This window comes from Phyllostomus hastatus, unplaced genomic scaffold (genome assembly GCF_019186645.2).
Source record: "Phyllostomus hastatus isolate PE091 unplaced genomic scaffold, TTU_PhHast_1.1 phas_scaffold_1674, whole genome shotgun sequence".
Classification (NCBI taxonomy): domain Eukaryota; kingdom Metazoa; phylum Chordata; class Mammalia; order Chiroptera; family Phyllostomidae; genus Phyllostomus; species Phyllostomus hastatus.
In genome coordinates, this window is record NW_025334011.1 from 2,905,936 (window position 1) to 2,930,407 (window position 24,472).

General features: G+C 37.5%; 1 protein-coding gene and 1 long non-coding RNA gene across 2 annotated transcripts in view; one reads left to right on the forward strand and one right to left on the reverse strand.

The window, feature by feature from the left end:
- Nucleotides 1-5,515: 5,515 nt before the first annotated feature.
- CXCL8 (C-X-C motif chemokine ligand 8) lies at nucleotides 5,516-8,725 on the forward strand. Its single transcript, XM_045858037.1, has 4 exons — nucleotides 5,516-5,664; nucleotides 6,606-6,741; nucleotides 7,113-7,196; nucleotides 7,630-8,725. The coding sequence occupies exons 1-4, from the start codon at nucleotides 5,601-5,603 to the stop codon at nucleotides 7,649-7,651; spliced, it is 306 nt and encodes a 101-aa protein (XP_045713993.1). The 5' UTR covers nucleotides 5,516-5,600; the 3' UTR covers nucleotides 7,652-8,725.
- Nucleotides 8,726-8,901: 176 nt separating this feature from the next.
- The window catches only part of LOC123831232, a 37,014-nt gene continuing 21,443 nt past the window's right edge, over nucleotides 8,902-24,472 (reverse strand). The window contains exon 3 of the long non-coding RNA XR_006787878.1: nucleotides 8,902-9,113. This is a non-coding gene — a long non-coding RNA (uncharacterized LOC123831232). The remainder of the gene's footprint in view (nucleotides 9,114-24,472) is intronic.

Consider the following 24,472-nt stretch of genomic DNA (forward strand, 5'->3'; position numbering starts at 1 on the left):
AGATATTTTTATTGTAAACACTGGAGTGAACAATCTCCAGATGGTTCTAGTGTAAGTCTAACAAAGAAAATGGGTATATAAAAGTTTAATTTATAAATTTAACAAAGAGAATGAATGATTACAAATAACATTTACATTGATTTTTTCATATTGAAGACAGGTTGATCTTAGATATTCCAAGTCTGTAACACTTGCCTGTTTCCACAGCCAGCCTCTTCTTTCAGTCCTATCCTTCAAACTTTGTCTCAAAATCTCTTTTGATTTGGGAGATAGAATTGGAAATGATACTCAGTTATCTGAGTATCTCAAGAGTACTTTTATTTATTTTTAACACACAAATGTGAATCAAATTATTAAGCACAAAAAATAGTGCTGCAATTGACAAAAAATAAAAGCAGCTAGATATATGCTTTAAGGAATATTTTATGTCAATACAGATTTTCTTTTTGATTGCTAAGGTTTTAAAAACAAAATGGTTCTCCCACTTCAGACAAAGTTAACTGGGACTTAAGTGACTGATTAGAAGAGAAGAAAACTGAAATTTATTGAGTACGTCCTATGTGCCAGGTCCCACTCTTGGTATTTTCCAGTCAGGTCCTTGTTTAGCTCTCATTGTGATCCTATGGAACTGGTGTTCTTTCCATTTTGCATATAAGGAAACTGAGACTCAATGAGGTTGAAGGAAATTCCATGGTTGTTTGTCTAATAAGTGGCGAAGCTAGGCTTGGAGGCAGGTTTGTTTTTTTCCAACACCTATACTTGACATTGGTCAAAAGCCATGTATGTAGCTGTTTGATTCTCCAACTTGTTAAGACTTTGGAAAATGACTTTTTAAAAGGGTAGAACATCATTAGCAGTGTAGACCAACTTTGCTTAGTATTTTAACAAATTATTAACTTAAGACATCTGAAGCTAGAGATGGAACTGAAATGTACCTAAGCACTAGAGCAGATTGTAATTTTAACAAAATACAAATAAATGTGTTTTTTTTAATCTGCAAAAAGTAAGAACATGTTTTAAATATTTCAGCTTACTTAAAGTTTTATTGACTAAAATTTCAAGGGGAAGGTATTTTACATTTATGATCTTAGCAGTAACAACACTGTAAGTCAAACTCACTGATACAAATTCAGCATTTGTCTATGGTTCCCTGAACCTCAAGGATGTCTGAGCTGAGACTAATTTTCTCAAAAGGAAGAAAAATTCCAGTGCTAAATGGAGATTTAACTACTGAGATTAAGAAATGTGGCTCAGATTTAAGCAGCAGCAGTTATAACACCAACATAGTATGAGCTTGTTCAAAGTCTCTTGATTAATAAACTTGGGACAAGACTCAAACGCAGTTCACCTCACTTCGAAGCCCATGTTTCCTCACCACATCCTCTTTGTTATGTGAATGCAACTTTGGATTTACAAAAAGCCTTCATTCTAGAACACCTCTGTGAAGGAGCGTGGAGTGCTTAGATGGTTTAACATACCAAGAAGATATTCAGTTTTCCTGTGGAGAGTTTGATGGAAAAAGAAGAGTTGTGTGGAAAAAAAATAAATGTTCATTTTTGTCTTGGCTTTTTCCTGAGCTCTTCTCTTGCTGGGATGATAGACTTGGTCCCATGACTGAGGTGAAGATCTCTGCATGCTCCCCTGTTTGTTAAGTTCTTCTCATGTTTCAGGAGCTGGTTTGAACTTAAGTAAACAATTTAATGGTTGATAGTCCCATAAAGTCTGCATTCATCTCTAGTGGGTAATAAAATGTCACTTGTGTTTCTATATATGCATCTTTGCTCTTCAGTTGCTATTCACTCCACTCTGCTCTATTTCAAAGCAGCATTTCTTCAAACAGGATAATTAGCTCTTTTTTCCTACTTAATATCCCATTTAGTTCTTTTACTTATTATGCAATAACTCAACTATTTACCTTTGCAGTAGTGATCACTTTAACTTTGTCCATCGTTACCTCTGAAGAAGAGAGTCCTAAGATATATGTATCAAGGCTACATTGTGAGAGATGAACAACATTAACAAAGAGGTTGGTTTCCTTATTAGTGAATGGCCCATTGTTTAAACAAAAGTGAGCTTTTGCCCTGTCTGGTGTGGCTCAGTGGTTTGAGCACTGGCCTGCAAACTGAAAGGTCACCAGTTCAATTCCTGGTCAGGGCACAAGCCTGGGTTGCAGACCAGGCCCCCAGTTGGGAGAGTGTGAGAGGCAACTGATTGATGTTTCTCTCCCTCTTTTTCTCCCTCCTTTCTCTTCTCTCTAAAAAATAAATTTAAAGTGTGCATCTAGGTCAAATGGGACTCATTAGCTCAATATCTCAATACTGTGAGAGGAGAAAAATAGGAGATAAAGAGATAGAAATGGGACAGCAATGAGGCACCTATGTCGGTGGGACTCAGCAAAAATACAAAGGCAACCTTGAGGGGCTGAAGAGCTTGCAGAATTCTGAGCATCTGAGTGGTGCCACTAGTAAAGCTGAGTCCTGATGGTGAGGGACTGAACCAGTCACATCAGCATCCATCCATATGAGAATATGTCCTTGCCAAACAAACAAACCACTGTTACTGAAGTAAAGAAACCCAATTTTCTTTAAAATCCAGGTCTTGCTTACATATCTGGCCCCAACTTTTCCCTCTCCTCACTCCGTACACTGTTCTTCACACAATACTCAACAATTTCAGGAACAAAAATTGGTCATGCTCTTTTATATCTCATCACCTTATACTTGCTTTTCTCTCCATGAGCAAGGAAGTAACCCCTTCTCCCCACCCCATTGGTTTTACTTCTACTCATTAACAATATTAGGTCACAGTTTTGAAGTGGTTTCTTTTTTAATTTATCAAAACTGCTTCAGAGGTTCTGCACATTCTCTCTCAGAGTAAGTATGTAATCTGTATTATAATACCCATCGCCGTATTGTAGTTGCCCGTACAACTAATTGCCCATATTTGGCACCAGACTGCAAAGTCTTTGAAGTCAGAGACTATATTTCATTTACATAGTAATCACACCTGCTACTATACTTGGCATTAACATATGATCTATATATTCTATGAATAAATGAACAACCAAGTTCCTGAAATAGTAGAGTTAAAAACAAAAGGAACTGCATTACATAGAATAAATGTTTGCTTTGCTACAGAAGGTAATGTAACTCGGGTACCATTTTACTCCTGAATCTTAGGTTGCTTGGGGGAAGAATAAGGAAAAAATATGGTCGCTCACAACCAAATAACCTCTTTGTAAAGTACTCTGACATGCCATTTCCAGACATGTGTGGACAAGCCCACTGCTCTATTGAGCTTCCTGGGAAAGAAGCAAGATATTGAATCAAGCTAAATTGTTTACAAGTTGTGTATTTTCCCAGAAGTGGATAGACTTTTATGAATATAAGGCCCTTTTCCTAGTGTTCTTTATCCAAGTAAATCCAGACTAATCTTTGAGGACTCAAGAGGACAGATTAAGAAACTTCATTGAGTCATAAAAAGTTGGTTTTATGTCCCACTGTCCTGAAGAACATTCCTTTCAACCACCCCTTGTGAAGGTGCTTTTACATCAAGGCTAAAACTAGTAAATTTTTAACAATTTATTTATTTTTAGACAGGGGGAAAGGAGGGAGATTGAGAGGGAGAGAAACATCAATGTGTGGTTGCCTCTCACATGCCCCTACTGGGGACCTGGCTCGCAACCCAGGCATGTGCCCTGACTGGGAATTGAACCGGCAACCATTTGGTTCACAGGCCAGCACTTAGTCCACTGAACTACACCAGCCAGGCCCAAAACTAGTAAATTTTTGAACCATCAACTCCATCCCTACTTAGATATGTGAACTTGGAGATGTTGCTGAGGTTCCTCATCTGTGAAATGAGGACATTATTACTTATCTAATTGCTGTGAGAACCAATTACACACATGTGCACACAGTAGCCCTAACATTGATTAAAGTGATATTTAAGAAGCTAGCTGGGGTCACTACACAAATCTTTCAGTAAGGGAAGTTTTCCTTCCAAACTACAAATGTTCACATTCTAAAACTTCATTTCTCTTGATCTAATTTTCAATCTTTTTTTGATAAAGAATTTAAATCCTATGTCAGTATTTAAACTAGTTTTTTCTTAAGTGTTCTAAAATTCTATAGAGTTTAAGACTCTCCATACTACAGATTTTCAACTTAGAAAGGCAATTTTAATTCTAATACAATCAGAATTTGATCTGGAGTTTTCATTATAGCAAACTGTAACTTGAACTGATGTCATTTCTATTTTATTATATTGTTACATGATGTGCTGTAATCCGGTTGAACTTGCAATTTCAGAAACTGATCTTTTTTAAGAATGCCTCTAAGGCAAATGAAATTTTTAAGAAATGATTGCTGGTTAAATATCTGCTATTTGGAAACCAATCATCTGACAAAAATGAGAAATACAAACTGCAGTCCTCAGAGTAGATGATAATTCACCAGTTTAAAAGTTAAGCCAGGAAGTTTATATATGTTAACTTTATCAGATATGTGGGTATTACCAAACCCACTGTGGGAAGTGGAACTCAAAAAGTTTAAGAGCCACCCAAAAATTAGGTGTCTGAACCAGAGTTTGAACCCACATGTTCTTTCCATGAAAGCATACGTTGCTGACCTTTCCATTAAGGTTACTTCATCCACCGCAACTAAGTGGTCCCAGTGAACCACTTCCTGGAGCATCAGCACATCTTCATTTTACCACTTGAGTGTTCTACCTGAAATGTGTTGTTTCCCTTTTTCTTTAGTAAAGTCCTCCCATCCCCCAATACCTTACTCAAATCAAAGTGCTTATGGAGGACCCTGCCCTTATGTCCCTCGTGGATTTAACATCTCGATGCCATTTACCTGCTCTATAATGTGGTCAGGACTTTAAGTTGCTTTCTTCTGGTAGACAAAACGTGTTACTTGATAAATATTTATGGAACAGAATGAAAGGGTTCGTTCTGTGTAACATGCATTAGAACAAATCCTTTGAAAAGTTGTATTATACTCCTCGAGAACAGTAATTGTTCCTGGAAACTTTTTTAAACGCTTAGAAAATAACTTCTCATAAAATGTGCCCCCAGTAAAAGGTCAACAAGATTATCTCCTCTTTCATTACTCTAGCACATATAATTTCCCTAAAGAAATGGTTGTGCCATAAAAGGATAATCATAAACGACCTTACTGTAACAGCTGCTAGATGGTACCCTGATAAAGTTATCTGTAAATAGAAAGGAAAACAACTGATAATATATGCAACTGGGAAGCTCTGCTGTTTAAAAATATTTCAAAACATGTTTGGAAACAGACCTCTTTTTAAAGAAAATAAATTATTTTAAAGATCCAATAAAACTTCAGTTGTGCCGAAAATGTGATAAGAAGCCAATTACAGAAGTCTGATGACTCAGGTTTGCTCACAGAGGGTGGCCGGAAGGTTGCAAATTGTGGAATTTCCTCTGACCTAATACAAGAATAGGGTGTACATGATCTCCACTGCGGGGATAATATAAAAAGCCATGGGAGCTCTTCACCCAGTACAAGTCCTTGGGGACAACAAAGTCACAGGCGTCTAGGACAAGAGCCAATACGACACCTCGTGTAAACATGACTTCCAAGCTGGCTGTTGCTCTCTTGGCAGCTTTCATGCTTTCCTCAGCTCTGTGTGAAGGTGAGCACGCTCTTCCAATCCCAGGTTTTCCTTAGGTTTAAATGCGATCCTTAGATAACAAGAGCATCTTTAATGCTTTGATAAAAAATAACATTTTTATTCAGGAAAAGAAAATAATTGTCAGTTAATGTCAGTTAAGTTGAAGTTTCAATGTTTTAGGCTGTATCTATATAACAATTAGAAAAGTATGATTTTTGATTAATATGTGCATTTGTTCTTATCATTCATACTCTGCAATATGCATTTATTTAATATAAATCTATAATTTAGAGTATCTTATTGGGGGCCACAGTTATCCATAATATCTATTAATGTCAAGGAAGAGAAGCCAGGTAATTTTATTCCATGTACTATTTTAATGGCAAGCTTCAGACATCTATCAATTCCTGTTTCGTTTAATCATACCCTGACAAATTATAGACCTTCCTGGGATCCCATTTATGGAACAAATGTAGTCAGTTCAGAATATGTATAGTATATAGTTTAATTTTTCTTTTGTCTTAAATATTAAGCACTTTTTAAAGGTAGAAGACATCTCTGTGCAACTCATTTATATGTTTCTATTAATTCTTTCTGAAGGCAGTTTTCCAATTGGTGAATCTTAGTTTGCATACTATAAATAGCATTGTGGTATCAGAGAGGATTTTGCAATATTAAGTATAAAAAAAGTATCACAAGGATGTCAACATTGCATGAACTCCCAGTCTTTATGTAGAAATTCTTTCAATGTTGTCAGAGATGACTGTTTTTAAAACAAAAAAAAACTGAGGTCAGGCACAGTGACACTATCCAGCCTTTAATTTCAAGAATGAGTTTGCTAAAGATGTGATGTTTACTAAATACACTGATCACATTATTGTGTTGGGATTAAAGAGGAAGTGGTTAGCAGAGCTGTGCCTATGGATGAGATCAACCTTTAACTGTTTTTATTTTTTTCACAGCTGCAGTTCTGTCAAGAATGAGTACAGAACTTCGATGCCAGTGCATCAAGACTCACTCTGCAAGATTCAGTCCCAAATATATAAAAGAACTGAGAGTGATTGAGAGTGGACCACACTGTCCTAATTCAGAAATCATGTAAGTACTTTCAAATGTGTTTGGATATTTTGCTTTAGTAAACCTAGAGCTGAGGAAGCTAGGAGTATCCAGCAAATTTCTAGGCGCTAGGAATACTGCAGTGAGCTAAAACTAGGCAGCTGGGCTGGCTTTTGTCGCTTCTTCACACCTTCCTGGAAGCACACTGCTGGCCCAGGTTCTTCTGCCATGCTTTATAGCAACAATCTTAACCTATTTGCTGACAAAATTATTGTGATTTTTTTGCATGGCATTTAAATATGGGGACTTCCATGATTCATACATAGCCTGTGCTTAGGGGACAATCACTTGAATGGCAAAGGGATATTTGAAACCCCTCAATATTTATTTTAATCATATCCCTTTCATTTCAGTGTAAAGCTCCTAAAGGGAACTGAGGTCTGCCTAGACCCCAAAGAAAAGTGGGTGCAGACAATTGTGCAGGTGTTCTTGAAGAGGTAAGTTGGTTTTTATAAAACAATTTAGATTTTCATTTGTCCTGAGATATATAGTCCAAAAGTCAGCCTATAAAGTTCCTGCTACTGCTGAAAATATTTTTTTGGGTAACTGCCTCTTTAATTAAAAATAAATAGCAGCAATAGTGGGTTTCTTGTACTCATGGCTGGGAAAACCACACATCTCATTTGTCCAGGGAAGTCTGGGTTTATAAGCCTGTTCCCTGTGTCATTATTATGGTTCCTTTCCATTTTCAGAAGTGTGCTGGTTTGGATGATAACTTACCCAGGCTCTCTATTTATAGTTGAGAGTATAGAACATTTTTAACACATGACTATCTAAAACTATATTAGTTTTTATATTGAAAATAAGAATCACACTTTATTCTTTATTAGAACATTGTTAATTTTTAAATTTCATTTTGTTTATTTTCAGAGCTGAGAAGCAAGGTCAATGAAAGAAAAAAGCATTCTCCATAGCTTCCAAGAATTCCTCAGTAAAGATGCCAATGAAACTTCAAACAAATCTACTTCAGTGCTTCATGTGCTGTGTGTGGCTGGTGCAGAGTTGCCAGATAAAATACAGGATGCCCAGTTTGATTTGAGTATTAAGTAAAACAATGAATAGTTTTTTCACTGTCTCATGCAATATCTAGGTCATTTATATTAAAAAAAAACACCTAATTGTTTACTATACATTCAAATTTAGCTGGAAATCCTGTATTCTCTCTCTATTTTTTGATTAACTATTATAACACTAGTTCACTAGCCAAGATCCATGAATCCTTTTAACAGTGCCTTGGCTTTTTCTTCAGGAGAAAAAGTATCAGCCACCTTCTTACCTCACAGAGATGTGAGGACATTTGGAAGCAATACAGCTTTTGTTCATGGTCATGTAAATTATTTTCAAGTGTAACTTATTCATCTATTTATTATTTATATATTTATTGAAGCATCAAGTATAGTTATATCTGTGCATGAATTTGGAAACTGGAATAGTATAATGATTATTGCAAATTTATATTTGTTTTAAATATTAAATAATAGAGAACTGTCTTGATCAAAGTTTTATTTTGATCAAACTAGCTAGACTTAACAAAGTTAAAAACAAAGAAACAGAATACCCTGTTATTTTTATTCCAGGTAAACAATGAATAATTTTTTAGTTCAAATACATCATTATTTATATAAAATGTTAAATAAACTGGCAGTCCTACTTCGGACACGCCCTGTGTGTGGTCCCGCGGCCACAGGGCTGGTTACGCAGCTTTTCGTTGGGTCACCAGGATCCCAGGTTAGGGCTGTCTTTCTCAAGACAGCAGAGATTCACCAGGCAATAACAACAAAGTAACTTCTTGCGGGTTAAAACCTTTTCATTATGTACAAATAGATTCTCATAATTTTATTTAAGTAGTTGTGTTTTTTAACAGTCACTTGAAGATACTTTTATGTATTTTGAAAGAAACTTTTTTCTACTGTTTTGTTCATATAGAAATATAACTGCAAGCCTAAAACCATTATAATAAAATTTATTGTCAAAGTCATCAGGTGTTGGTGTTTCTTTGGTACTTTCAAAAATAATTGTTTCATATTTTTGGTTGTATTACAAATATATGATTTAGAAAACATAAATGCTCCCCCTGAGTGTTCTGTACATTATGTAAAAAATGACAAGCCTTTATTTGTAGAAAAACAGAACTTTCCAGAGATGGCTGCAAACATGAGTCTTTTCCACAGAATGATGGAAATTTCCTCAACTCCCTGTTGTATGCCATTTTGCTGATACAGCCAGCTTCAGAGTTTCTGAACCAGCCCAGTTGTCTGCACAGCACAGCATACAGAGCCCAGGTGTCCATGAGAGGGGGAAGAGGGTACACGTGATAAGGTGCTTCTTAGATAATTAAGGAGTAAAACTGACACCTATGAGACAAAGAAGTTAAAAATATGAATAAGACCAAGCATATTTGAAAACAAATCAAACAAAACTCTTAGTAAAAACTATAATAATTTAACTAGAACACTCAGTGCATGAGTTTTATAGCAGATTAGACACAGCTAAAAAGAAAATTGGAGATCTAGAAAATAAAGCCACATAACTTTATCTAGAATTTATACAAGAGATAAAAGTTGGTAAATTTAAAGAAGAAATGGAAATACATGCAGAATACAGGGATAAAGTCTCCTCAGTGTCTAATTGGAGTTTTATAAGCAGTAGAGAGGGTCAGAAACAAGATTTAAACTAACAGGGGCTGAAAAACTTTCCAGAAATGATGAAAAATAACAACCCACACTTTCAAGAAATCCAATTTCTTGGATTTAATCCAATTAAATCCAAGCATTTAACCAATGCTTACATTAACATTCCTAGTAAAAAAAAAAAGAAACAAGGATCTTAGAACTTAGATTCATACTTGTCTACCTTCAAGACCATTTGTTACTGCTGTTGGGCATTTCCAACCGGCTCTGTTTTAAAGCTCCACATTGGGGAGTGAGGAAGGGGGCCCGCTGTTATTTTCTCACTAGTTAATTGAAATTGCAACCTACTTCTCCCATGTCACTTAGCTTCTTACAATCACTCCGTGAACCTGGAGCTGCCCCTCTATGGGTCAACATTATCTCTGGTGCAGATTAAAGCCCATTCCTTTTTCTAATTTCCAGTGCACATTAACACAAAAGTGTGCAACATCATAGAGTTAGTAAAATATTTATAAGTGATATACAAGCAGAAGCCAACTGGAAATTTAGTCCCAGTATTTGTTATTCTTAGAAACACTGTTCCCACGAGTGGTGATTCTCCCTCTCTACGTTTTTCTCAGGCTTCTCATGTTGTGGGGCTGCTTCTTCCTCCTCAGAGCTCTGCCTAAATTTCATTTCCATATTCTCCTCTTTAACATCAAGTTCCCTTGTCATACCCTCCTTTGCAGCCTTTTATTACCTTGTGGGATCTTACACATAGGAATAAAAACAATTATAAACAAATACTTTTTTAAAAAGAGTTTGCTTGCATCTCTCAGATGAGCCATTACTTCTGCAGGGTTTATAAAATATTGTAGGAGAGATACAGGGCTCTTCAGAGGAGATATCAAGGAGTTATTTAACTTAACTAGCCTAGGTTTTCCTGAGAAACCAAAGCTAGAGTGTGAAGGATGAGTAGGAGTTAGACACACAAAGGGAAGAAGACTGTGTGGGAAAGAGAAGTCTAGACAGCGGAGAAGTTATTTGTAGGCAACAGCATGACGTGACTTGAGAAGTGAAAAAGTTCAGTGTGACTGGACTTCACAATGAAACTGAGCAAGTACTAACAGATAAAGTTATGCTAAATGGACTACAAAAAGTTCTAAAGGACTTAGATTTGAAACTGAAAACTTCTGATGGATTTCAGTTACTCTCATTTTAAATTGTGAACATTATAGGCCATTCTTCTTTCTGGTTCTCCTTCCAGAAGGAAGTAGGAAGCCATGAAAGCAACTCAAAAGTCTGAGTTGCTGACTTCTGAATGATATTTGGAAATCAAATTATCAAAAAATTCCCAACTTTATATAAAACCTACTAATGTGTTAAGTACACTTCTTTAATATAATCAGCATCCAATCTTGAAAGCACAGTGAAGAGATCCAAAAGGCAAATTGGGTCAAATGGATATTAGGCATTATGTCCACAGGCCAAAATGGAAAAGTGAAAAGTGAGAGAGTGTGAGAAGAAGAGTGAGAGAGAAGCAAAAACCAGTCACTTTCCTACACTGAAAATTTTCACTTAGTTTTGCCTCAATGATATTAGTGAGACTGCTATACAGGCACAGGTTTTATTTATATAGACCCAGATTTAGACACAAATTTAAACATGCAATCTATCACCTTGTACTTTTCATCCACTTGTGTGGATTACAAATTATGAATCTAATTTTACCAAGTAGTAACATGACTATAAAGATACACACACACAATAAAAGAGGTATGAAGAGACAATAAAAAAGTGTCCACCTTAAAATTACATTAATTGTAAAATTCTATAATACTTATATTTCACATACAACATACAAAATCAGGTGATTTTCATAATTGCCTGTTTTGGTTTGCTAGAGATGCATCAAGAAATAGACTCAGGTTGAAGTCACCTAAGAATAATTTTTCATTCTCAAAATTTTGGCAAATGTACTTATTTACTGTAATAAAAAGTACTGTAATGTAAAGTACTTATTTACTGGCATGCATTTTGCCATCCAGGCTATGTTTGGAAAGGTCATAAGAAAAAATTTTAAAAAACTACTTTGCTTTTTGCTTGTGGTAGTGATATTGCAAGCAAAAATTGCTTAAGACTGTATTAACCCTGAAATAACCAAGAAAAGGATTAAGAAATCAGTAGTTTCTCCATTATTTACTTAAAAATATAGCCAGACCACAACTGCCTCAAGTTTGATAAACATCAGCTAAATTTGCAAAGAACACACAAAACAAATACAAAATTTTTAAATGTAAATGCTAGGCTGATTCTTCATCACAAGATTTACTGATGGAGCAATCAGGAATTCTCCAAAAGATTACTTAAGCATCAAACCACCCAGCTCTTACTGAGTGCAGACAGAGGCCTTTTCATGCTGTTTGCATTTCCATAGATGAAAATCACGTTGGAAAAATATAATCTACCTATCATGTATCATCTCTACATAGATAGACCTTAAAAAGCATAGCATGTTGGAAAATTAAGACAGGAAACATTCACAGATATTGCTACTCAAAGTCTGCTTTAGATGTATCTGGAGGAAAGTTCTAACAGCTTCTTAAAACTCATGGTGCTGGTCCTGAAGGTAAACTTTTAATGAATCTAGCAATTCTATTTCACAGGGCATGATTTAGCTTAAGTTTCAATAATTACATGTGATTCTTTCTACAGTTGCCATCCTAAATTAATCTTCTAGCATTCATCCCATGCTACTCAAAATGCTTTCACATTTATATTTTTAGTGTTCCCCTAAATGTTTATGTGAAAGTATTCTATATCTAGATACTCCTGCCTAGTTTTACCTTTTTTCTTATGCTTGCAAAAGTATTCAACGTGGCCCGTATAGGAATTCCCTATAGAAACATGTTTTATTTTAGTGACTGATAGTTTCCGCAGGTCTCCAGCAGCCTCATAATTACATATGGGCTGTCTCTCCACCAACTTTCCACACTTGTTTTAGTCTTCTCTAGTACACGCCAGACATGTTTATGGCCAGAGCATCCTTGACTTTTCTTAAGTGAAACTTTGTGATTACTAATTTCATTTACAAATATATATGGATACTAAAAGTTCTCATAGTCACACCATCTCTCTATAAAGCTTGGATGAGGCCTCTGTGCTAACATGAAAAGCATTGACTTGTACTTGTAAGTCCCTTTTCCAGAAAATGTTTCCCTGAAGGAATCTTTTCACTCTCCCAGTTTACTAAAATACTATTTCATTTTCTTTAATTCAAAATGTAGATAAGGGTTAATATAGTCTACTTAGAATTTAAACTATACCTTCCACACGTAATGTACATAGATTTATATGAGCTGTGTGTTTTTTGAATCCATCGTCTCCAATTACTTAAAATTTTCACAAGATTTTATAGTGAACAAAGATACATGAACTCTAATTTTAAAATATGGTATGCTCTGTAGAGAATATATTGGGAATAGAATCAATGCCATTTTTGTACTTGTTTTGCATATAATATGGTATATTAACTTTTACAGATTTAACACTGAAATTCTGAGTCTTGAAAAATCTATGGCATGCGGGGCAGTTGACAATTCTGATACTGCTACACATGTAACTGAACAGTTCAGTTAAACAATTAAGTAAATGATTGGCTGCTGGTGGGAGCCAAGTTTTTCACTGTTTCAGTAGGGCTTTTTTAGATAGGCAAGGGGAGGAGACTAAAATGATTCATGTAGCAATGAATTAAAGTTGGGGACATTAGTAGGAATTTATGTTTAGCTTAACACAGATACAGGTGGATACATATGGAAATACTTCCAGATGTATATAAATGAGTTAGGAAGCACATATATATTTCCTTCCTCTGTCAGCTGAAAAGACCTAAAAGCAATGACAGTCTAGCAGCAACAGCACACCTAGCACCCCGATCTTTGTTTCTAAGACCATTTTCTAATAAGATGAACCAGAGATTTTTGTGAAATGTCTGATCATAGGACTGAGGAAGGAGATATATGAGTCTTGAGCATTTTCCAGCATCAGAAAATAAGAAATGACTCTCTCTGAATAAGATTACAGAGGGTATGTCAAAATGGAACAGAGACAACAAAAACCTGGAACAATAGCCAAAATGTAACAACTTAAGAACAAAATAAATAAAGTAAGATAAGGGTCCAACACAAATAATGCCTCTTTTTATTATAAAATCTTTTATTATAAAATCATAAGCATGTAATTCTATAACATAACAACATTACACCCATGCACACCAGGTGACATTGTAGGTGAACCTTTCAAATTAAAACAATAGATAGATTATTACACCCATATTATTAGCCTGACAACCACACTCAAGCAAGCCTTACTTCTGTCAGACCCTGTATTATAACCCAAAATATAAAGCAAATATTTTTGAGTCTATGCTGATATGAATGCATGTTGAGTTAAATAACTAGATGGAGGAGAATATATACATCTCCCATGCGGAAGAATTCCAAATAACTCACACAGGTACTCCTTCCTCAAGGACATGGAACACAGCTATGTATTTGTGAAGTGTGGACTTCCCACGGGGTCTTCTTTCTAAAACTACAGCATGGAAGGGGGAAGAGGAGGAGTAACTTCACAGCAGAGAGAGCTGAAAGTTAGCTCAGGTCAACACCAACAGTGATCAATTCTATTGGTAGAATGTAATGATGTAATGAAAACAGCACTTCACCCCTGGGGTCTTGCTGCTGAAACCCGAGATCTCAGTCTAATCATGAGAACAACATCAAATACGTTCCAGTGGAGAAGCATTTTCCAGAAGTCCTGACCAGTGCTCCTCAAAACTGCCAAAGTCATCTTAAACAAGGAAAGTCTGAGAAACTGTTGCACCTAAGTGGGCCTAAGGAGACACAATGACTAAGTGCAATGCATTCTGGAATGATTCTAGAACAGAAAAGGACGATATTAGGTAAAATATGAAAACCTGAAGAAAATATGGACTTTGGTTAATATTGGTCTTAGTTGGGGCTGCTACAAAAAACATCCCTTAGACTGTGTGGCCAGTAAACAGACATTTATTTCTTGTAGCTCTGGAGGTTGGAAACTCATACCAGCATGGTGGGATCCTAGAGCAGGTTCTCTTCCTGGTTTCAGCCTGCCAATTAATGGTTGTAATTCCATACGGCGGAAAGCAGAGTCTGAGCAAGCTCTCCTGTCTCTTATCAGGAGGGCACTGAACCCATACAAGAGGGCTCCACTCTCATGACCTAAATTCCTGCCAAAAGCCTCATCTCTTAACACCATTACAGTGGAGTTAGGGTTCCAACATATACATTGGTATGAGGAAGACACAAACATTCAGTTCATAACAATAGTGTATCAATATTAGGACATCAATTATAATAAATGTAATCCACTAACATATGATGTTAATAATAGTGGGAACTGGGTGTGGGATATATGGAAACTCTGTAATATCTTCTCAATATTTCTGTAAATTTAAAGCCATTCCTGAAACCTGTCTCTTTAAAAAAAAGTAGAAAAATGGGACCCAAAGTAAAGAAACAAACAAACCTACCACATACAGTAACTTGTTTCCTGTATGAACCTGGTACATAGGCTTGAAGCTGGTATGTGGAGAGCATGTCTCTTAAGAAATCATAGGCAGTTAAATCTCAGACATGGCTTGTAGCAATATTTTATCTGATGTATTGCCTCAGGCAAGGGAAAAAAATAAACAAGTGGGGCTACAGCAAATGAAGTTTTTTGCCCAGCAAAGGAAACCATTGACAAAATAAAAACACAACCCACAGAATGGGAGAACATATTCATAGATATATCTGATATGGGTTTCATATCAGAAATATATAAAGAACTTATAAAACTCAACATCAAACAACAACAACAACAACAACAACAACAAAAACAACCCCAAAACATCCAATTTAAAAATTCAGGCCAAAGGACATGAATAAACACTTCTCTAAAGAGAATATACAGGTGGTCAATAGACATGAAAAGATGCTCAACATCACTAATCATCTTAGAAATGAAAATTAAAACCACACTGAGATATCTCCTCACACCTGTCAGAATGGCCATCATCAATAAATCTACAAACAACAAGTGCTGGAGAGGATGTGGAGAAAGGGAACCCTTTTGCACTGTTGGTGGGAAAGCAGATTGGTGCAGCCACTGTGGAAAACAGTAGATACCTCAAATGTCTCACTTCCTGACGATAGATCCCAACAAAACATGGAACCCTAATAACCAGGCAGCCACATTCTAAACCTGCCTGTACCAGGCTCATTTGGCTGGAGACTTTGACACCCAACAGAATATTTTCACATTGTCTGCCCGTGTCCTGAGGCTGTGGCCATAAAAGGAGCAGCAGTGATCATATGTTTCTCAGTGGCTGCCGCTGGGTCTGCACTCATCTCAGATGCCTGTAGCCATTTTCAGGGCAGAACCCAGAGGTAACACAGGGTGGCCTAGGGCATTTTTTTTCAGGGTAGGCCATACCGCTCAGATCCCACCTGAGCAGCCCTACCTCCCTTCCCCTTGTGTGTGTGTGCGGGTGTGTGTGGAGGAGGGTTCACATGGGGAAGGTATAGGGAACCAATCTGCCTGATAATGGCAAACGTAGCCCAGCCCTATTGGAAAGCCCATAAGCGCATGTTGGCATCAGGACGCAAAGCCCATGGACTGGCTTTCCTGTGGGAAACCAGGCCTGTATTGTTCCTAGGCTGTTTTAAGGCTTGCTCTTGCTAAAACTCCCTCACCGTGAATTGAAGCAGCAAATGCTTACTGCATATCTTTAAAGTAACTTCCTGAAGTCTGTGCTAATTCTCCCAAGGACTGAAGTGTTACCAGACCAATCACTCTTATCATTCCCTTGCATTTGCAACATTCTTCCTTGTTAATCTGTAGGAAGTAATTAGTAACATCCTTTCCTTTGTTATCTGTAAAAAGTAGTTACCTAAAGCAAACCTGAGCATACTGAATAAGAACCTTCTTTGATGTATGCAATATATTAGAAAGCCAATAAAAGCTTGTCAAGGCAAGGGTCGAGGTGCTTTCCCCTTGAGAAAGTGGCCCAGCCAGTCCCTTTTTCTCCACAGGACTTTGGTAGTCCGTGTGAATTTGTTCATCTTATCCACAACACCACAAACTCCACTGGTTGGAGTCCTCATCAGGAGGGTCTGCTGAAGCAGGAACAGGCTGGGATGGGGGGGAGGTGGGGAAGGGGTTGCTGTTCAGAAGCCTGATATGCTGGTCATGTTCACACCCTAGGTAAATCCAGGTCAAGACTGGCTGAGTGGATATGGAGTGTGGGTGGCACCCACTACATCACCCAGGGCCAGAGCAGATGCAAGGTGACTGTGGCTACCGGGGGTTTGAGGAACCAGGGCTGACACCAACCCCAAAGCTGCTGGACTCCACAGCCAGCTCACCATTTTCAAGTGCAGCCTGGAACATGGTGCCCACTTTAAATATACAGGGTTGGATGACCTGGGGCCCAAGGAGGCAGAGCCCAAGGGTGAGAAGGTAGGGGAGATAGGAGTGGATTGTAGGGGAGCACATAGGGAGAGGCCTGTGCCAGACACATAGGGAGCATCCACAGAGGCTGGCCAGGAGCAAAGACTGGCCCCAGACCACCCATGTGTTGGACTGCCTGTGGGGAGGATGTACTGAGGTGGGTCCTGGGCTCTGGCTGTGATCTGTCTTTCGGGGGCACATGGAAATGCAGGCACGTGGGTGATTTTTTTTTTCTCATCTTGCAACTCCAGCACCAGCCTAGGAGGCAGAGCCAACTCTTACGTCAATACCTATCATACATCCTGAGGAGCTCAGTGCAAGGGTGGGCCAGGAGGCCACTCCAGACCTGGAGGGGGGTCCACCTCCAGTGGTCATTCCACCTACAGCGTCGCTCCAACTGCAGCTCTGGAGCCAGGGCTGGCCTCTGCAGCATCTCCTGAGCTGACTGCGACCCCACCACCCCTGCCTGAAGAGCCCTCCCAGGAACTTGCCCTGGTTCCTGCCACAGAGGAGGAGCTGCCTCAGGAAAATGCATCAGGACCAGCTCTAGAGCTGCCAATCGAACCTGTTGGATTTGTTTTACCTTCACTCTTGGACCTGTTTCTTTTATTTGCTTTCATTGTTATGATTTTCTTTTCTCCATGGCATGATTCAGTTTTCTAGTTTTTATTTTTATTATTTGGGGTTCTTTTGGGTTTTTATCTTGTACTCTTCTGTTTTTTCTTTTCGTATCCTTCGTTTTTCAATGGTGTGATTCATTTTAAATAATAAAAGTTGTTTGTATTTTAAATTTGTGCCATTCCTAAGCACGATACAGACATTCACGGTGCTTTGCAAGCATCACCACTACTATCTAGTTGCAGGACGCTCCACCAACCCAAAGGGAGACCCTGCAACAAAAGGACTCACTCCCCACTCCTCCTGCCCCTGGCAACCGTTGATCTGCTTTCTGTCTCTGTTCCTTTACCTATTCAGGGAGTTCCTATCAATGGAATTTTACAATAAGTACACTTTTGTGTCCACTCACATGTTTTGTTTGTTTTTATCTGAAATAGCATTTTGATTATTGCAAAGGAAAATTCCAGATGGATTAGTGATCATAGGTTAAAAAAAATGAAAAGTCCTTTGAGTACGTGTGTCAATAATCTTGGGGTAGAGACTGCTGTGTGAAGTGTGACTCTGGGGCCAGTAGCCAGTCAGGACTGTTCCAGAAAATTCAGGAGCAGGGATGTCTTTGAAGTTCATTTTACCAGGCCAGCATTATCCTAACACTAAAGCCAGATAAAGACAACTGCAAAGAGAGAAAATTATATGCCAATATCCCTGGTGAATGTAGAAAAGGGAACTGAGAAAACCATCCCATTTATAATTCAATAAAAAATAACAATAAAATACCTAGGAATATAGTTAACCAAGGATGTAAAAAACCAGTAATTGGAAAAATATAAGACATTGAAGAAAATACAAATAAATGGAAGTATTACCATGTTTATGGGTAGGAAGAATTAACATCATTGAAATGTGCAAGCTATCCAAAGCAGTCTATAGTTTCAACACAATTCCTACCAAAATTTCAATGACATATTTCACAGAACTAGAAGAAATATTTCAGAAGTTTACATGGAACCACAAAAGGCCCCGCATGGCAATAGCAATCCTGAGAAAGAAGAACAAAGTTGGGGGAATCACGCTATCTAGTATCAAGCTATAAGGCCATAGTAATCAAAAGAGCATGGTACTGGCATAAAAACAGACACACAGATCAATGTAACAGAATAGAGATCCCAGAAATCCATACCTTTATAGTCAATTAATATTTGACAGAAGAGGCAAGCACATACAATGGGCTAAAGATAGTTTATTCAATAAATGATGTGGGGAAAATTGGACAGATACATGCAGAAAAATGAAACTAAACCACCTTCTTACGCTACACATAAGAATAAATTTAAATGGCCCTGGCTGGCGTAGCTCAGTGGATTGAGCACAGACTTCGAACCAAAGTGTCGCAGGTTCGATTCCCAGTCAAGGCACATGACTCGGTTGCAGGCCACGGCCCCCAGCGGCCGCACATTGATGTTTTTCTCTCTGTCTCTCTCTCATCCTTCCCCCCTTCACTCTCTAAAAATAGATAAATAAAATATTAAAAAAAGAATACATTTAAATGGATTTAAGATTAAATGTTAGCCTCAAAACCATAAAAATCCTAGAGCAGAGGTCCCTTAACTCTGGGTCATGGACGGGTACCTGTCTGGGCCTGTTAGGAACCTGGCTGCACAGTAGGAGGTGAGCTTGAATATAATGTACTTGAATCATTCCAAAACCATCCCCCTCAACCCTGGTCCATGGAAAAATTGTCTTCCATGAAACCAGTCCCTTGTGCCCAAAAGTTGGGACAACTGCCTTAGGCAGTGATGAAGCTAAGCTTATCATAAACTGCATCTGTACAACTTGGTCTTCCCTTCTATGAAGTCTGCTATGAGAGTATGCTGGACTTTGAGACCTTGTCAAATATCTAGACATATCTATCAAGAACAGCCTGAGACAGAGACATTCTGGAAATATTATATGTTTTTAAATATATTTTATTGATTATGCTATTACAGTTGTCCCATTTTCCCCCTTCATTCCCTTCCACCCTGCACACCCTCTCCCATCCACATTCCCCCCTTTAGTTCATGTCTGTGTGTCATGCTTATAAGTTCTTTGGCTTCTACATTTCCCATACTATTTTTACCCCCACCTCTGTCTATTTTCTACCTACCTTCTATGCTACTTATTCTCTGTACCTTTTCCCCCTATTTCCCCCTCCTACTCCCCTGTTGATAACCCTCCATATGATCTCCATTTCTGTGATTCTGTTCCTGTTCTAGTTGTTTGCTTAGTCTGTTTTTGTTTTTGTTTTAGGTGTGGTTGTTAATAATTGTGAGTTTGCTGTGATTTTACTGTACACATTTTTTATCTTCTTTTTCCTAGATAAGTCCCTTTAACATTTCACATAGTAAGGGCTTGGTGATGATGAACTCTTTTAACTTGACCTTATCTGAGAAGCACTTTATCTTCCCTTCCATTCTAAATGATAACTTTGCTGGATTGAGTAATCTTGGAAGTAAGTCCTTTCCTTTCATTACTTGGAATACTTCTTTCCAGCCCCTTCTTGCCTGTCAGGTCTCTTTTGAGCAATCAGCTGACAGCCTGATGGGAACTCCTTTGTAGGTTACTGTCTCCTTATCTCTTGTTGCTTCTAGAATTCTCTCCTTCATTTTTACCTTGGCTAATGTAATTATGATGTGCCTTGATGAGTTCCCCCTTGGGTCCAACTTCTTTGGGACTCTCTGAGCTTCCTAGACTTCCTGGAAGTCTATTTCCTTTTGCCAGATTGGGGAAGTTCTCCTTTGTTATTTGTTCAAATAACTTTTCCACTTGTTGCTCTTCCTCTTTTCCTTCTGGCACTCCTATGATTTGGATGTTGGAACGTTTAAAGATATTCTGAAGATTCCTAAGCCTCTCCTCATTTTTCTGAATTCCTATTTCTTCATTCTTTTCTGATTGGATGTTTCTTTCTTTCTTCTGGTCTACACCGTTGATTTGAGTCCCAGTTTCCTTCCTATAACTGTTGGTTCCCTGTACATTTTCCTTTATTTCATTTAGTGTAGCCTTCATTTTTCATCTAATTTGTGACCAAAATCAACCAATTCTGTGAGCATCCTGATTACCAGTGTTTTGAACTATGCACATGGTAGGTTGTCTACCTCTTTGTTCCTTAGTTGTATTTTTTCTGGAGCTTTGATCTGTTCTTTCATTTGGGCCATTTTTTTTTGTCTTGATGAGCCTGTTATGTACAAGGAGCAGAGCCTTAGGTGTTCACCAGGGTGGGGCAACCCAGTTGCTGGTTTGTGATGCTGTATGTGGGGCAGGGGTCTGAGAGGGAACAATGTCACTTGCTCTGCTCTCTGCTGGATTTCATTCACTTCCCCCGATTCCCACAAGAAAATTGGGCCCTTCTGGTGCTGATTCCCAAGTGGGTGAGCTTGTGTACATCCTGGGACCCTGTGAGTCTCTCCAACGAACTCTCCTGTGAGGCTGGGAGTCTCTCCCAGCACCTCAACCCCCACAGGTGTTTTCAATCAGTGTTTTGAGGCTTTATTTCTCTGCACTGGGACCCTGGGTTGTGTGGTCTGTCCCACTCCCTAGTTTCACCTGGTTTATCTGCACATGAATGTGGGACCACCTGGTCCACCAGCTGCCTTGCATGTTACACCCCTCCATAATCCACTGCCTCTGTGGTAGGTCTGTCAACCACCGCTTTGTCGAGAGTCCTCTCTGCCCAGCTGCCCGACTCTGCCCCTCCTACTGGCCTGGATGAGTGTGTCTTGTTTAACTCCTTGGTTGTCATACTTCCATACAGTTCAATTTTCTGTCAGTTCTGGTTGTTTTTTGTTTTTAAATTGTTGTTGTCCTTTTTCAGGTTGTGCAAGGAGGCACAGTGTGTCTACCTATGCCTCCATCTTGGCCAAAAGTCCTAGAAATATTATATGTTGAGTAGACAAAAGTGAGGAATAGTCAATGGAATTTGGATAAACTATACTGGATTCCTAACTTAAGAAACATAAGTCTGAATTCAAGCCTGTCCTATGTATCTACCTTTCTTATTCAAGTTAGGAGATTTTTATATAACTCTAAAAATCATCTATCCATCATCTATCTGTGTATCTATCTATCTACCTATCTATCTATCATCTTTCTATACCTGCATTTTGTATTAACTACTTTTTATTGTGATAAAATATACCTATCAAAATATTCCATTTTAACAATTTTTAGGTTCACAGTTCAATGACATTGAATATATTCACACTGCTGTGCAACCATCACATTACACGTCTCCAGAAATTAAAACTCTATACCCATTAGACAATAACTCCTCATTTCTCTCTGTTCTCCCAGTTCCTGGCAACAACCTTTCTATTTTTCTGTAGCTATGAATTTGAATCATATAATAATTGTCCTTTTGTGACTGGTTTATTTCACTTATAATTATGTCCTCAAGGTTCATCCATGTTGTACCATATGTCAGAATTTTACAGCTTTTTAAGGCTGAATAATTTTTCATTGTATGTATATAACACACTTCATTTAACCATTTATCCATGATGGACATCCTGTTTTGACTAATGTGAATAATTCTATGAATGTAAATTATGAATAATGTTATGAATGTTGGTGAACAAATATCTGTTCAAGTCCCTGCTTTCAGTTATTTTTGGTGTATACCCAGAGGTGGAATTGCTAGATTATAGTGCAGTTTTAATTTTTGAGGAAACACAATACTATTTTCCTCAGCAGCTGAACCACTTTGTATTTCCACCAGCAATATACAGTATTTCAAATTTCTTTGCATTCTCACCAACACTTTTCTTTCCTTCTTCTTTCTTTTCTCTCTTCTGTCCTTTCTCTCTTCCTCTTTCTCTCTTTCTTTCTTTTCCTTCCTTCCTTCCTTGCTTCTTTCCTTCCTATCATATCGGCAATTCATGTGTATATCTTATTGGCAATTCAAATATCTTATCGGCAATTCATGTGTATATCTTGGAGAAACACCTGTATGAAGTCCTTTCCTCATTTTTTGTTGTTTCCTTGTTGTTGAGTTGTGACTGTTCTTTACATATTTTAGATTTAATCCCTTATCAAATATATCATTTGAAAATATTTTCTCTTATTCAATGTGTTGCCTTTTTACTCTATTGATAGTCCTTTGATGCACAAAAATGTTTAATTTTGATGAAATCCAATTCACTCATTTTTGTTGTTGTTGTTGCCAGTGCTTTTGGTATCATATGTGTTAAAGCTTCTGTAATATTAAATTTTATCTCAATTTTATCTAAAGAATTCATATGTTATTATGATCCAGACTTTAAGGAAAACCTTTCTTTATGGGGAAGCAAAAAATCTTGAGAACCAAAATGCAAAGAGTTCCTGAATCCATCTAAGATCATTCTCTTGCTCATGGGTACTAGCTCATGGGTTTTATAATAATTCAAGAGCCAAGAACTCACAAGAAAAATATACAGTTGATGAATGAGCTCCCTGAGAAGACTATCCTCTCTCTCTCCCTCCTGAATTTCCCCTGCCAGTAATCATTGGATATATGCTGTTATGGTGTAGAGGAGAGTATAAGAAAAATATTACCATGTAAAGATATTGTAATCTATACAAAGATTTAAAAAACTTTATAGTTTTGAGTTGGGCTTGCAATGTACCATTTTTTAACTCCATGGTTTAGTCATTATGAGACCTTCATAATTTTTCAAGATTCTGCAATGCTGACCAGTTTCTACTCTTGCTATATTCATCTAGAAGCTTGAGTAGGTCACAGATACTGAGAGGATATACTGCTAATAACAATAGTAACTTATTTCTAAATTCTGAATTTCTGTGACAATGGTGACTAAATAATGCTAGATGTTTTATGCAAACCTCTATTACTACAAAGAGTTAGTGACAAAGGTACTTTTTAATAACATGTTTCAGTGTAAATACTCTTTGTAAATATACTAATAGTCATGTTTTGCTTTCCATAGGAAAAGAACTATGTGCATTAATAGTTATTTCACCATTCAAAGATAAAACATTACCACTAAAAACTGCAGATAGAAAATACTAAATACTGTAACTAAATCCCTACAAAAAGGCTTCATGGGATTCCTTTTCAAAGGAGCCCAGGGGCCATACAAAATTAAGCAAAAGGACTTTTCTAAATGTAAGGTATCACTTACCTTACAAAATTTTAATTAAAGGGCTTACAACCTTTGAAGGTATAACAATAAAATATATACATTACACACACACACACACACATTGAATTCCATGCCTGTTATTTAACTGGTACTTTTTTATTGTTTCATTTTACTGTACTGCTTTGAGACAGATAACATTATCTTATTTTGCAATTGATAAGACTAAAATTCATAAAATTTAAGAAGTTGCTTAAGGTTATCTTAAGCCAAGATTTGGACTTCTTCTGGTGCCAAGGCCAATCCTTCATTATATCACAAGATCTTGTCAGGCTCACTCAAATCTCTTTCATAAGAATTCATTATCAAACATCTACTCTCTGTGGTGGAGACCTTCAGGTAACAGATATGAGTGGTAAGCTTCAGTTCCTTTTCTTTAGAAGTATTGGGTAGAAAATAATGTAGTCATAGGCACTATTATTTGACATAGGTACAGTCAAATGTGCTATATCCCCTACATGTTGGCCCAGATTATACTACTCTGAGTCCTCATTGATAACTTTCATTTCTGAGTAAGGTTTTAGTACTATAGCCATTATCTTTTTTTTTTAATTTTTGTTTTAGATTTTATTTATTTATTTTTAGAGAGGGAAGGGAGGGAGATAGAGAGAGAGAGAGAGAGAAACATCAATGTGCGGTTGCTGGGGGTTATGGCCTGCAACCCAGGCATGTACCCTGGCTGGGAATCAAACCTGGGACACTTGGTTCCCAGCCCGCGCTCAATCCACTGAGCTACGCCAGCCAGGGTAGCCATTATCTTTATAATTTAATTAGCTGGAACCT